Source organism: Leuciscus leuciscus (assembly GCF_965113295.1).
Source record: "Leuciscus leuciscus genome assembly, chromosome: 8".
NCBI classification, from domain to species: Eukaryota; Metazoa; Chordata; class Actinopteri; order Cypriniformes; family Leuciscidae; genus Leuciscus; species Leuciscus leuciscus.
Window position 1 is genome coordinate 22177282 of NC_138732.1, and position 16116 is coordinate 22193397.

The window sequence follows — 16116 nt, forward strand, 5'->3', positions numbered from 1 at the left end:
TTCACATTCGAATATTAATTTTCACGTTCGAATTTCTGTTTTTTAAAACTATTCGAATATATATTCGAATTTAGAATATTCGTTGACAGCCCTACGACGTAGCTACGGCGTAAGTTCAACGCAGAAGTATAAATTGGGCTTTAAGATAAGGCATAAATTATTAAAAGAAGCATTTGCTTTGGGGTATGATGCGTTGGGGTCAGCTTATAGTTACATTAAGTTTTACCTCAAACTAAAGGAAATACTAATATGAATTCTGATATAGAGAGCACAACAGTTCCCACCCAATTTTTCAGCAGCATTGATTCTGGAATAGGGATGTCAATTTACACAAACTCCAATATTTCATTGCTGTTTAAATTAACAATCAATTAATTGATTAATCGTTAACCTTAACCTCTTAAATCCGAAGTTATAATGTTACTTGCTTAACTAACACAAAATAGGTGTCGTTTTAAAGCTTAGAAGCTTGGCTTTACACTGAATATGTATACAGCGAATATGATCACTTAATGCTTTGTAAATTGCTGAACTATTAGAAGTGCTCTCTTTTCATAGTGTGAAAAAATAACTGCTTTACATGAAAATGTGATCTTTAAATCATAGTACATAATAATAGGGGTGGGACAAAATATCGATAGAGCAATATATCGTTGTCCTCCTCCGTGCGATTTGAGAATTGATATGCTGGCGCCAAATATCTATATTTTATTTAATAAAATAAGGAGCTCTAAAACTGATTTCCCTGCTCCCAGCGTCGCTACTTCATGGCTCCTCGAGTGGTGCTCAACACACGAATGAGGGAAACGTGAACAGAAGTTAACTAGCCTAAGAAAAATAGGTTTTAAACGGGATTGCGGACAGCAGTGCGAGTAATTTAATAGATGCTCCAACCACGTTTAAGTCCAAAGTCTGGACGCACTTCAGCTTTTATACCAGATGCACACGTGAATTACAAAACACATTCACTTACATGTATTTAAGAATAAAAATATCAGCCAAGGACTGACTGACATTACGCAACCAATCACAGTCCGTTATGTGAAAATGTAAAGTTGATGTCCATACAGACCAGCTTACATCTAATAAATTATTCATTCAAGAACATTGTGCAAGTTTACTGCAACAATAGAGCCGCGAACCTCACATACTTTTGAAATCCAGCATTCAGTTGATCCTGATAAGAGCTCATTGTCACAGTTGTAAACATGACAGCATTCTTCTTCCACGAGGGGTTTCGCGTCGCGGCTTTTAAGGTGATGCGTTCTAAAATAACGCTCACCTTGTGCAGGACATGTAATAAGTCAGGAGAGGTGTCGTATTTGGCCAGAGAAGGTAAAACATGTGAAAAGAATTGCTGGTTTGTAGCATACCGAAAACAGACTACTTTGCTGTTATTAGTACTGTAGCAGGGCTCGACATTAAGGCTTGTCCGCTTGTCCGGGACAAGTGGATTTTTTTGTAGGACAAGTGGAAGAGAAAATTAGTTGTCCCACTGGACAAGTTAAATTTCAAACAAAATAAAATGCCATGTTACTTCACGTTATGTGCCACTCATTACGTCTATTTTACCGATTTAATTTTACCGATTTGAAACGAACACATTTTGAAGTGTTTTTGTCCATACTGAAGCCTGTATAAAGGTCAGATAGTTTTATTTTTTACACCAAGAGTCACCACTACCTCTGGTGATACACTGCACACCAGCGTGCAAAGCATTACTTTGTATTATGGAGTCTGGAGATCCTTATTTCTTGTTGAAGGGGAACTCTATTCTTGGGACGCGTTCCTTTCTACTGTTTCAACTGAATTTTATTAATATTGATAGTGTTTGGATGCTTTCAATGGTTTGTTCGAATTCTGCATAAATGATCAAATTATAAATCTTTACCCGGACAAGTGCCTTTTGTGCATGGACAAGTGAAACATACATTTACTTGTCCGAAGGACAAGTGCCTCAAAAAGCTAATGTCAAGCCCTGCTGTAGTGTTATTTTGTGTTAAATTATTGTATTTGGGTTAGGTGGCTTAGGTTTTATTGTGAATTTGTTATGTAAATTTGTCGTTTTGTATTTAGACTACTTATATTTATATATTTACTCTAACATTTTAATAAATTCTATTTTAAGATTTTTTTTCTCAAAAAAAAAAAAACTTTCTTTGATGTCATTCACCATAGTTTTGAGGTTCTCTTTTTTTTTTAAGTATCGGTTCAGGCACCGTTTCAAAAGTATCAATTTGGCACCGGTATCAAAAAAACTGGTACCCAACCCTACTCTTCACCGAGCACTTACACGGATACACACGTGAAGCAGGTGTCTATCAGCGGATCCCTAATATATCCACTGATAGACACCTGCTTTCAAACGCTCTTGTGTCTGTGTACCTGTGTAAGCGCTCGGTGAAGCAGAAGCGTTGATCATTGTAGACAATCACAGACATGTTGAACGCGTGAGCACAATGGCCAATTAGAGGTGTTAAAGAATCCGCTCAACAGCGATAAATATGCTAGGGGGAAATGGTGGTATCATCACATTTTCTAAATTTTAAAATACCCAAGTCGGGTACACTATTCTCAGGTTTATTTTTAAGGAAGCTAGTAAACACTGAGATGTTCCCAGGTTTAAATAAAACAAGTTGATAAGCAGGTAAATGTTTCAGTTTACACACAAATATAAGTTTAAGTTTTTTGAACAAATTAAACATTTTATGCTTATACCATATAATTTAAATGTTACATTTAATTTAGACAGAAAAAAAAAATGTTTGCTGTTTTCTAACAGTTTGCACTTGAATAAAGAGAAAACCTGCACTCAACCTTTTCACAGGCATTTTGTTTTCAGTTGAGACAGATATCGTGATTGTCTAGCAATATATTGATTATCGCAGAATTGCTGTATCGTGATATTATCGGTGTCTTGAGCCCTGTATTGTGTATTGTATCGTACCCTGTGATTCCCACCTCTAGTACATAACAGATAGACTTGTGTCATGTATTATTGAAAGTTCTCAACTAACAGAAAACAAGCATATTTGTTTCAGTTAGAGACCCAACTAGCCTATACCAAGAATTTATATGAAAAAGCGCCACCGACGCACATGTACACACAGTATACATGATGATTTTACACACCGCTTTTGTTTGTAACTTTGTATAACATTAGTAAACCATAGTAGATAGTGATGCACCGACAGACCGGCCAGGGACCGGAATCAGCCGTATTTGCCACGGTCTGTTTTGTTGCCAGCTGCGCGTTCTCACTCTCTTCTCTCCATACGGCGAAGTGAAACACACACACCTCCTCTCACTCACTTGTCTCATTCGGCTGGTTCAATAGTGCTTGTATTGCGCATAATTTTACTAATTCCCGCAGGTTTCACGCTCACCGCAAAAGCGTGCACCACTGATCTGTACAAGTGGCGGGCACATAAAGCCTCCTCTCAAACAGCTTGTGATTTGCAAAAACCAAAATGAGTGGCTTACTGCCATAAACAATCATACACACACAAAATTAAGTCAAAATGCCCATCTTGGCGAGTATCAAGTTAAACACAGTTAGTTATGGAAAGTAAATAGTTGAGAAAGATAACGCAAGTTGTGTAACAGTATATTGGATCCGATTCCGTGCATAAACTCTTAAAGTGATAGCAGCCTAACATTCCTGCTGCTGTCTGTTATGTTAATAAAATAACAAAAGACAAAGAAAATCACTCTCTGCTCTCGACTGAATAACTTTAATTGTAAGCATTAATCTGTATTTAATTTTTACAATGAAGACTATTCAGTGTTATTTTACATTTAACTTTAATTTATGTAGTATTTCTACTCTTACCGGAATAATAACCTACTGTTAAACCCACCCGAAACACTTAAAGCCGTGTTTATTTCATATCTCTCTTTAATCTATTGCATTTATTTGTGCTGTTGCTTTTTATGTTGCATTTTATGAAAATTAAATTTTACATTGAAGAAAAGTAGATTTTTGTTTGGGATTAGGTTCAAATCGGTATCAGCAGGTCAGACACAAAAAAACAAACCAAATATCTGAAATTGGCGAAAATTTTCGGCCGAGAAAACTGCAATCGGTGCACCTCTAATAGTAGACTGCATATCTTTTTTTTTGCGCAGGCGGTCTCGAACGAGCCCAAACACAACATAAGACAACAATGCGTAGATCACGGAGTGACATGACATGCTGCTTGGCTAAAGGGATATGACTTCTGGGATACGATCACGGTATCGTGATCATGATTGATGCAGCTGTTTCCAATATTATTTGAAAGTTCAACCTATGGAAACTGGATCTCGGGTATGGACGATGTGTAGAGACCAATCGGACAAGGTTTTACAGCTGGAGCATGCTTGGATTGGTTTTATCACTCAGATTGACAGGTCTTGATTTACCATGCGCCATAGAATAGAAGCGCACAGCTGAAACAGCGCTGGAAGATCATCACTCATCAACCAGGATCTTTTTGTTTATTCTATGTACTTTTATTATGGTGTTTACTCAAGTAAGTAGTTCTTATGTTCAGTAAAATCACTTGTTTGGAGGTTTTTTTGGACACTTGGTTGATTGCGTTTCGAAATAAACGGCTAGCCTACCTAATCCATTGCATGGCTTGAAGACATGAATATTTTTATTTATTTTTTTATTAGGATTAGCCTATGTCATTTGTGGTGCATCATGAGAGTGTGGGCAGAGCCAACTAGATCTTTTGGAGCATTTTGCTTGTTTTGATTCTCTGATCGGTGGAATTTTCTGTACATCATCATGGGTAATATAGTTTTCACCACGAATTACAATGCTAAATGTGATTATTTTTAAACTATGTTGAAATAATGCAGTCTGACATCTTCAACAGAAGCAAATACCATCGATAAACAACCTCGTAGCTCACACAGTATTGTTGTCTTTAAAGGATTATGTTATCATTAAAAATGTATTTTACTATGGAATAACTGAATTGAGTTTTTACTTCCGGGAACCCGACTGTTGCACTCTATACTATTACTTTTCCTTGTATTACAACAAGAAAATGTATTACTATTCTAAATATCTAAATATTCTGAACATAAAAACCTTTCTTGGTTGTTTTAAGAAAACGTGAATAATACAGTAGTCAACATTTGAAGTGGATCAAAAAAGTTCATTAAAGTTGTCCTAAGGCAAGAATGGGTATTATTCAAAATTCATGTATAACTTTGATGAAAGGTTTTGATCCATTTCAAATGTTGACTACTGTATTTACAATGAAGTTGTCAAAAAGGATTTATTTAATATCCGGTAGCAGATATCCTAAAGTAGTTAGAAGTATGAGTTACACCCACTGATCTATATAGAATGACATTATAAGATGAATTATAAGATGAATGTCATTATATAGATCAGTGGTTACACCTCTCATTTCTCCTTGCTCAGAGGACAAAAAGGAAGAAAAAAAACATGACAGCTTACACTGAACTAATTTCATACCACAAGTTATAGAAAATCATCATAGAAAAGTATTACGTTAGAGACATTACTGTACTACACTGCACCTATTGTGTGAAGAGCAGATGGCATATCTGTATTGTCACAACAAAAAGTATTTTCATAAAAGATTCAGCAGGTTTGGCCTTAACAAAAGGCATTCAATTCTTCAGACAACATTGTTGAAATAAATGAAAAAAAATGAGGAAAAATACCAGTACACCAAAACAATAGCAAAAGTGTCAAGAATTACAGTGCCATGAAAGTGACACAGGCTGTTCTCAGCTGTGCGCTTCAGATGTGCCCGCGGATCAGAATGACAACAAGAGGGCGTGGCTCGCCGAGTCTGTCATGTCGCGCTGCTTGCTGATTGGCTATCCAGATACCATCGTTTACAGGAAACATCTCCGAGAGCCAGAGCTTCAGTCTACCTCTATGCCCATATAAGGAAATAACACGTCCGCCCTGCTTTTCACCGCATCCAATCAGAGCTCGACAGTAACATTTGTGGACGTAAACATGAACACGGAGGAAGGAACCCGGTGACCGCTGTAAAAATGACGCATTTTCCGACACTGACCATTATTTAAAACGGATCATTTTGTTTGTTTAATGTATGTTCAACTATTATTCTGAAAGTAGAGCAAGTATACTATGATCATTACATGGCCGCAACACTTTGATTTCGGTCACATATGTGCATAATAAAGAGGAGTGACTTTTAGTTCCAGTGTGTGAGAATTAAATAAGCTTTAAATAGCACAATAACCCAGTACATTATGATTATCACAGAAAAGTGGCCAATAAAACGTTCCTCTCTGTACCAAATACAGGGCAAAGCGTGTGCCGAGAACGTGAGATAACTGTTATGTAATACCCAGCAAGTAACAAGAAGCAGCACGTACGGTCCATCGACACAATAAAGCTCAACATCTTTACAGAATGATCGTCGAGAAGGCGGGAATTCAAAAGCGATAGCATCATCATCATCATCATCGACAATACGTTCGAAGGAAAAGTGGCGCCAAACGACGTTTCCATCCACAGCCATTGTGCTTATACACACACGGATGACAGTGACAGCTTAGCCCAAAACTAATACTGCACCATTATTTCATCCCATGCTTTCCGGTTCCTGTTCGCTACCAATATGTGGACGAATCAGCTGTGTAAATATCTCAAATACATAGGCTAACTGTAAAGTTGGGCTCAATGTAGTACATAAATTGAGTCTAGATATGTCCCCGCCTATCTTTTTTAGCATATACCGAGCATATAAGTTAGCTCATCTAAAACAACTGGTTTCCATACAGGACACCAAGCCAATTTAAAAAAACATCCTTAAAATCAAACATAGGAATGTATATAGCAAAAAAAAAACGCACAGATCCTGCACGCAAACAACAATGCATATGTTTTTGTCAGTTTTCATATTCATCTTAACGCATGTTGCATAAAGTGTATTAGTATTAGCCATTTTACCAAGTGACAGATGAATTTGCGCCAAAATACCGTAAAGTTTGATTGGACACACGGCCTCTGACGTCAACAACAAAAGATATGGGAAGTGTCTTTCCCCTTTTTGAAAGTTGATCGGCAAATTTATTTTGCTGTCGTACATAAGCGCTATTAGCTTATTTTATAACCTAGCACCCTATCACAACAGAAGAAAGACCAGTTTTGGGTCACGACCCACTGGTTTACAGAAGTGAGAAATAATGTGATCTACTAATGTATGGAGCTAGTATGTGAAGTTGAGTGCTGACTGCTGAGATCAGGCGGACGCTCGCAAACTCCTCCTCAACGTACTTCTTACCACGATATTACTTCATTACTCGCAGAGTCTTACGCACAACGCCACTATTTTCAACGTTAAATGACGAGCTTGTAAGCGCAAATGTAGACTACAGTCGCGAAATCGAACAATAATTTCACGGAACGACAAAAACACGATCAGAAGGGGGGAAATCTCCATCTTGAAGTCGATCCAGCACAGCTGTTTTCGGGATTCTCCATTTTGGCTCCGCTCGTTTCCAGTCATTATGCACGCGCATCTACCACATGCGTACATAAAACGCGTAAAAATGGACAGCGAGTGTGTTAAATATTGACAACGTGATGAAATTAGCATACTAGCTGCGACATCAGCTTTTTTTCATATCGGAAAGAGGGGGGAAAACATCGCGTCCTCGTCCTCCATCTTGCCTCTGAATTTGTGTTCCTGACTGTGCAGGGTAAGGTTAGCCCGCTAGCTAACTGTTTACCAATGAAAGGCCACACTATACGTTAAATACATTCGTTCGTGGAGCCAAGTACGCTTGTTTAAATTCCCAAGGAGCCGCGCGAGGTGGTTTTTATTAATTAAATACGGCGACGGAAGCACGGCGGCTCGTTTCGGATCCTGTCCCTCGCTTATCAGGCTAGCGCGGCTAACACATCATCCAAATAACCCTAAAGCCACTAATTTCTATAAATCTCTCCGCCATTTTACCACTTACCCGATCCTCAGGGTCGATTCCGGGTTGTTTATAAGGACTTCTTGAAGAGCTAGATGGACTCCAGTGGCTTTAAAGTGCGCGTTCGCGGCTATTTCATGGATGTAGTTTGAAAGTGGCGGTCAGAGGCGGTTTTGGACACGCTCTTACCCCGCTTGCTCCGTTCGGTTTGTTGTTCCGATCACTCAGAGAGAAACTGCTGGTGTAGAGCTGCCACCTGGTGTTCAGTGGAGAGATTGCAGTGAGCTCGAGGCCCTTTAGTGGTCGAGGCCCTTAGGTGCAAATGCTCAGTACAGTAGACGCTAGTGTCAGAAATTAAAGGGATAGTTCATCCAAAAACGAACATTCTGTCGTCATTTACTCACCCTCATGTTATTTTAAACCTGTATAAATTTCTTTATTCTGTTGAACACAAACATATTTTAAGAATGTTTGACTGCACCCATTGACCTCCATAGTATTTTTTTTTTTCCTACTATGGAAGTCAGTGGGTGCCGTCAACTGTCTGGTTACCAACATTCCTCAAAATATCTTCTTTTGTGTTCAACAGAAGAAAGAAATTCATACAGGTTTGGAACAACTTGAGGGTAAGTAATGACCATTTTCATTTTTGGGTGAACTTTTTTATTGTTATGGGACAATATTTACCAACTAGAATTGATTTTCATAGTAATTTTAAAATGACACTTTGTCCTATTCATATATATCTGTAGATTTGTCAAAAACATTATTATAAAAATACAATTAACATCAATTAAAAAAAGTATTATAGTGCACATGCTATCATAGCACAAATACATTTACATTAATGTTTTCTAACCATTTTAAAAACCTAATCTTACAGCTATAGACCACTACAGTTTGCAGAAGCACTTACTAAACCTATATGATATATATAGCAACGTAATTAAATGTATAAAATGAATTATATTCATTGTCAAGCAGGATGAAATGATGATACCTATGGAAATTACATTTTGATATCTAATCAATTAAATTGTGTTCTACTGCTGTGAGCATAACAGCTTTTAGCCTCACATTTACAGTTTATCAATTTTAAAAGTGACAGATGAAACAGAGAAAAAAAAAGTTCTGTTGTGAATTTCACTTTATTATCATTGCCAAGCATAATAAAAGAATTATTAAAAGAATTATGATCACAGAAAGGTATCTGAAGAAAAACAAGTTTGGACTGGTAAAGTTTAATCAACCTTGAACATGATTAAAATTCTTAAGCAATCATTATTTGATAATAAATAAAAGAGCAAAGATAAGGTAAATTTTTTCTTATTACATGATTATGCCAAATGAATAAACAGAATGAAAATGTTGATTAAAAAGTAGTCTACATAAAGGCACTATGGTGTTTAATATCAATCTGAGTTTGAGTATTTGAGGGAAGCAGCTACGGTATATGGGGGTATGAAGAGATACATAATAAAGATGTCTTTCCCTGCAATATATTACATGTTAAATTATGTAGTGTGTCCCTGCCTTGATCAAAACCAAACATTAAATGTACAGCGTGTTCTTTTCATGTCTTAATGAAAAAATAAAACAATATAATTTGATCAGAGTTTAGTACATCTACAGATATATACACACACACACACAGCTTGAATCAAATTTGACACATCTATGTGCAATTTTAGGAATGATTATATTCTGCCACTTTCAATGCACATCCCCGTTTCAATTGGAGTGCTGGTTTCTTTGTCTTTTAGGCATTGTAGGTCTTTATCTTCTGCGTGATGGTGGCACAGCAGATGGGACACTTGTCCAGGGATTCTGAACATTGTTGACAAGTGACCAGGTGTCCACAGGGAATGAAGACTATGCTAATGTCACTGTCCATGCAGACTTTACAAAGTTTCTCCCTCTGGAGTTTCTCAAGTTTCATCATGGGGTCCTCTGCAGAAATGATGTGAGAAACAAACACAATGTTAAAACAACAGTAACAGAGTGGAGGAATAAAATAAATAAATAACAACAACAATCTGCACAGTTTGGCATGTTATTTTTAAGACTATGATTAAACCATTTTATGTTTCAACAGTTGCATCGTATTTGCAGGTTAAAGACTTATGCAAGAACGTGAAGCATATATATATATATATATATATAGAGTCCCTTGCATACAAAACAAAGCACTTGCCGACTTTCTTAGGCACGTCACTGGCGCTCTCCTGTGCACGGATGTCTTGAATAAGAGCCTCCACTGAAGCATAGCCCTCATTGTTCTGACGTAACTTCTGGAGAATGGTGCTCTCCACTCTGATGGGGTCAAAACCCATATCTACAGCCTTTTGTGCAATCTCTGACTGCCTGACTTTCTGTGCTGCTGCAGACAAAGTGCAAATCAAATAAACGTCTGGTGAAGACAGTGCTTATTCATTGGATTTGTACGTAAATTGAGCTTAAAAACCCTTACCTTGCTCATGACTTGAAAAGCCATTCTGACTTGGCCTCTGTAAGTCCAAAAAATAAATATGTAAGACTACATGGTTACACTTTATTTGATAACACTTTATTTTACACTGTTCTTGTTACATATTTACTATAGTAAGTACATGTAGTTAATTAATATTACTCAGTTCTTAAATGTATAATTAAACTGTAACAATGACACCTTATAATACATTGTAACCCTTTATTTTACAGTTTGTGTACTTACAATGTACTTACAGTGTAGTTCCCCAAGGAAGCACTTATAATATTAGGTAAGTACATGGGTTAAGGTTAGGTTTAGGGCTAAATGCAGGGTTAGTACCTAGTTATAACCCAGTTATTGTACTTGATATAATGAGTACATAGTATACTATGTACATGTGGAACGGGACTGTAAAATAAAGTGCTATCGACTACATACAGTGCATACTATTTACAGCTGAATCAAAGGGTATTTTCAAAGAACGTTCATTAGGAATTCTATCAATTCAACACATTCAACTGAAGGACAAGTGGTTGTGTAAAAGATAGGAAATTACTCACTGAATGGACTCCATTCGGATATCTCAGTTGTATACTGCTGACATATTCTCCTCCTTTCTCTGCCAGAAGGAAACTGCAGCTGGGGGTCGATTATAACAATTTTACATTTAGAAAACACATTATTCAATGTTTACCTCACATGATCTTTATGCAGATAAATATTATATATTTTTTCAAATGTGTTTTTAGATTTAAATATCAGAAGAGATGGTAACATTTACAATAAGGTCATATTAGTTAAAGCATTAATGCATTAACGGAACATTATAAAGATCAATAAATAAATGTAACAAATGTATTGCTCGTTATTAATGTTGGTTAATAAAAATACAACTGTTCATTGTTAGCTCATGTTAACCAATGTAGTTAACTAATGTTAACCAATGGAACCTAATTGTAAAACATTTCAGACAATATTAGAGATTATAATTTAGCGGTTTTGCTTGATATTAAATACACTTATGCCTTAGCCATCATCTAATGCACACTAAAAGTTCATTTAAACAATTTAATAACACTGTTAAAATGTAATCTTTAGCTAATCTCAAAAATAATATCAATTTTCATACTGTACATTATAATGTTGTGACACCTAAATTCACATTTAAATGATTGATTTCATATTTTAATGGTTTTCCAAAAATCAATTAAATATATTTACTTACTATTAAAAAGTATAGAATTATTATATTATATTTATACGGCCATAGGACAATTTTCAGGCAGATTTTGAATATAGGTGATTCCTACTTTTCTGGTTGCTCTTGGAGCTTGACAGAACCAGTTACTATTTACTAAGTTAAATACCTCTTTTTTCATTTTTGCAAACGTACCTCAAAGTCTCAATATATGAAAAAGTAATTCACCCAGGATAGTGCTTGGCATGCTCCTCCCAAGGGTCTTCCTCAGGCATCCAGTCCTTCACTCCTCCTCCACATCTAAAGCAGATCACACGGTCTTGTTCTCCTATATGACAAAACACCAGGACAGTTTGTTCATTGTGTTCAAATAGAGTGCTGCAGGGATGACCAAAATGTGCAAACATCATAAACTTTTGTTGGTCACAGAGATTATTTTCTGCAAAAATCCAAAAGCCAATAGAAACAACCTAAAGGGTTTTTGTCAAGGGAGCCAGGGTGACGCTTTTGAGTTGGCCTACAAAAAAACATCATCACAGCAGCACTCTATTCTCCAAGTATATAAAACAATGCTCATTTTTCTAAAGACTATATAAGAGATTTAATTAATAAATGAACTGAATATGCATTTTTACATGGAGAAACATAACAGTAAGTTACCTGTGCTGTAGAAACCAGCTCTGGCCAGCCTCTCAGGATCTATGGGGTGTTGTCTGCCACTGAAGCTATCAAGACGCCCCTCAAAAGTCTCCACGGAGGCTATACGGCCATTCAGCCTCGGTCTAGGTGTTGTCAGCGGCACATTGCCCGCATCATGGCCCAAGATGAAGAAGCAGCCTGGGTAGTGCTTTTCATGTTCATCCCAGGCATCGTCACCTTGCTCCCATCCTGCCAGAAACCCCCCACAACAGAAGCACTGCACTTTGTCACTTGTCCCACAGTAATACATCCCAGCTCCCGCCAGGTCATCGGGCTGAACTGGGGCGTCTTCAGGCCAGTCACTGAAAGTATTCAACCGAGCTTCCTCACTCTTCATGTGTGGCACAGTGGGATAAATGGTCTGATCCACCACCCCTCCCGTGCGGAGGAGGTACTCTCTGGCTTCGGCCACTTCGTCGTAAGCAGGGCTGTGGACGAGGTTGGAGGTTCTCAAGCCGTGAGCACAGCTAAGGAACTGGCAGCCGGGAGATGCTTGCTGATGTCTCTTCAATGGGGTATCCCCTCTGTTCCAGTCCTCCACCGTCGCATGGCAGCTAAAACAGCGCACCTTGTCTGCCTCGCCTGTGAAATAAAAGCCTGCACGGGCCAGTCGCTCGGCTGAAATTTCTTCAGAACGAGGGAAGTGCTGGAAGGAATTCAGACGATCACCAATGGAGGACCATCCAACTTCACTATCAGCTTCATAGTCGCCATCTTGACTTGAGTGTGCCATAGTAGCAGTAACAAAAAGTCTGTCAAAAAAAAAAATATATATATATACACTTAGCAGTCAACAGTTTGGAATAATAGAGTTGTTTAATGTTTTTGAAAGAAGTTTCTTATGCTCAGCAAGGCTGCATTTATTTGATCAAAAAATATAGTAAAACCAGTAAAATTGTAAATGTTATATGAACTTAAAATATTATTTGATGAATAGAAAGTTCAATTAACAGCATTTATTTTTTTATTTTTTTTGCATTATAATTGCTTAAATTAATCAATTTAATACGTTTTTGTTGAATAAAAGTTTTTTTTTTTTTTGCCAACTTTTGAATTGTAGTGTAGCATGGTCATCATGAGACACTGAAGACTGGAGTAATCATAATAAATAAATAATTTACATATTTAATCAAATAATTGTAGCCTTGGTGAGACTTCGTCTAAAAACATAAAAAAGTTTAATTATTCCAAACCGGTATTGTGTAAGTATATCATGAGCACAAGCAGGTACAGAAGAAAAAACAAAGGTAAAGTATTAAACAATGCTAAACTATGCTAAATAAATGTGTGTTTGCTCAGGTCAATAAGGCAAGTTTGAGCAATAAGCGTTTCAGGAACACTTATCTGTTGCCAAAGAGGTCATGTGTCATTTCCATGACAACTGTGCGATATCAAATTGAGTCACTGGGACACAGTGAGAACATGATGGGCAAAGCAGAACATTCCATAGCTTTTATGAAACCGCCTGCGTGTTTCATCTACCGGTACATTGTTTGTGCATGATTCATATCCACTAGTAGTTCACTGACAGATCCTGAACGGATGTCTATAGCTGCAGCTGACCTATACGATTGGAGTAGTAGGAATGCAAAAAGTAAGCTTAAGTCATTTTTTTAATAACTCCAATACATAACCACAGGGAGTTATTCAGACTTGCTGTCACTTTAAGAGACTGAGGCGTTGTCAGTCACATGTGCACCGCGCCTCTAGCATGTGTAGGGCTTCAAATATTATACTTCTCACTTCTTCCTCAAGCCACGCTACACTGACTTACATGGACATAATGTGCTCATCGTCGTTACATCATAGTTGTACATTATGATTCAAACATCTTATGTAACTTTTTTTTTTTAAACAAGGGGAATGGCTGTGCCGGTATCTAATCACCTCGTGGTATGTGTATGACAATTAGCAACATTATCACACTTTTCTATGCATCATAACGTACCACTCCTAGAGTCAAAAGACGTCCTGCCCAAAAATTCCATGAAACTTGCAGAAATGTTTTTTCTGCTAATGCCATTTTTTAGCTGTGCTTTTGAACTGCAAGAAAATTACACTTAAAAAACCATTGAAATAACATCTGTATATCTAATGTAAAAGATAAGAAGTTATGCACTGTAATACAATGTAGTATAACATACAATATATTATAAATGCCAATGGAATCTCCATAATGTAATTATAGAGAAGAGTCTTCACACAGCTCAACCTGTCCAGCTAATTTCACACAAAGAGGAATTTTATAATTAGACATGTATAATGTATAACATAACTCACACACCTGTGAGTGACCATGTTATTAGACATATAATGTATAACATATACATACATATATATATATATATATATATATATATATATATATATATATATATATATATATATGGTCACTACAAATTCCAAAAACCAGCTAGACCACCATTAACTGGTATGACCAGATGGTAGCTGGTCCAGGATAGTCTACGAACTTGCACCAGCTAATGACCAACAACAAACTGTTCCCAAAACACAACAACCGTCTTAAACCTTAACACAATCACCCTATAAAACAAGACTCAATAAAATCAAAGATATGCATGCGTTGTGTACCGCATGGCGCACCATAAGGCAGGTTTACACGGTTTCGGTTTGACAGTTCACGATTTTCAGTGACTTTTGTCTTTCACTTTTCTCCTTTTGCGATCAACAGCAGCAGCCCGATCAAGGCAGACAAAACATTCAAAAGGAGGGCGGATCAGAGAGAGAGAGAGCACAGTGGGACTTTGACCTTAAAATGACAATCAGGCTGTTAAGATTAAGTACAACATAGGCTACTAGCGTTAGCATTAGCTAACATTCTGCTGTGCCATAAACCTTGACGTCTGCTTACCTTCGGTCGGGAAACACGTTATTCAGGGGACATCAACTTCAGTACTTCAAAAACTGCAAGCTGCACTCCGTTCTGCCCTTGGACGAAGCAGCTACAAAAAAAAAGGAAGGAGGAATATGTCAATGGTAACAAAAACCCAGATACCTGGCTCATTAATATTAATTCAGTAATATGACGTTTGTATAGCTGATTGGCTGTAAAAAGAGTGACGCTTGACGTCTAATGATAAAGTTAAATATTCATGAGCTAGACGTCATGAAAAATTCGTCATGCTCTACAAATTACGACAGTGGCAAAGGACGTTTGAGGTGATCTTTTTTGATTTCGCTCTCTGCACCAACTTCCAGGTACTTTTGCAACGTGTTACGAGAAAACCAACCACAACGTTTTTCACTTTGCAATTACACCGAAATATTGCCTAATATATACATGATGACAGATTGTTTCCGCCACGGAATAAAAAAAAAATATATATATAAAAAAAATGGAGACTTTTTTCTCACAATTGCGAGTTTATATCTCGTTTATATATTTATATCTCGCAATTTAGAGTTATCGAGAAATTGTTTTTATTGTAAAATTCGCAATTACGTTTTTTTCTTTTTCTTTTTTTTTTCATTCCGTGACGAAAACCAGCTTCCATGTTTATTAGTAATTGAGCTGGACGACAATGAGTGTGTGGTGTAGTAAATAATGACCGTACATAAGCTATATATTATGTAGGCCTACTTTATGCATGGCACTGGCACACGTAGGCTATTCATTAAAATCAGAAATGTACAGGCTATGTACATAGACATGACAAGGTTGGTAGGCTATATGAGACCACATTTTTGTCATGTCTTTAACATTTTAGTTTTGTGGAATCTGTTCTGTTTCAGTTATGTAACTGGAAATTTGCACTCATTGACCTATACATTTCCACATTCAAAAACTTTATTATTATCT

The 16116-nt window shown here is 36.9% G+C and overlaps 2 protein-coding genes across 3 annotated transcripts in view; both read right to left on the reverse strand.

Moving 5' to 3' along the window:
- stag2b (STAG2 cohesin complex component b) overlaps nt 1-8246 on the reverse strand; it is a 35536-nt gene extending 27290 nt beyond the window's left edge. The window contains exon 1 of the mRNA XM_082177250.1: nt 7972-8246. The gene's annotated coding sequence lies outside the window, so the exon portion shown is untranslated. The remainder of the gene's footprint in view (nt 1-7971) is intronic.
- An 812-nt stretch (nt 8247-9058) lies between these two features.
- On the reverse strand, nt 9059-15307 carry xiap (X-linked inhibitor of apoptosis). Of its 2 annotated transcripts, none has more exons than XM_082177296.1 (7): nt 15169-15307; nt 12258-13048; nt 11826-11925; nt 10960-11038; nt 10400-10436; nt 10124-10306; nt 9059-9879 (listed from the first exon to the last, which is right to left on the reverse strand). In XM_082177296.1, exons 2-7 carry the CDS (start codon nt 13027-13029, stop codon nt 9689-9691), a joined length of 1362 nt encoding a protein of 453 aa, XP_082033422.1. In that variant the 5' UTR covers nt 13030-13048; nt 15169-15307; the 3' UTR covers nt 9059-9688. The 2 variants fall into 2 exon arrangements, with proteins under 2 accessions (XP_082033422.1, XP_082033421.1); XM_082177295.1 differs by having other exon boundaries at nt 10124-10309.
- Between the last annotated feature and the right edge of the window lie 809 nt (nt 15308-16116).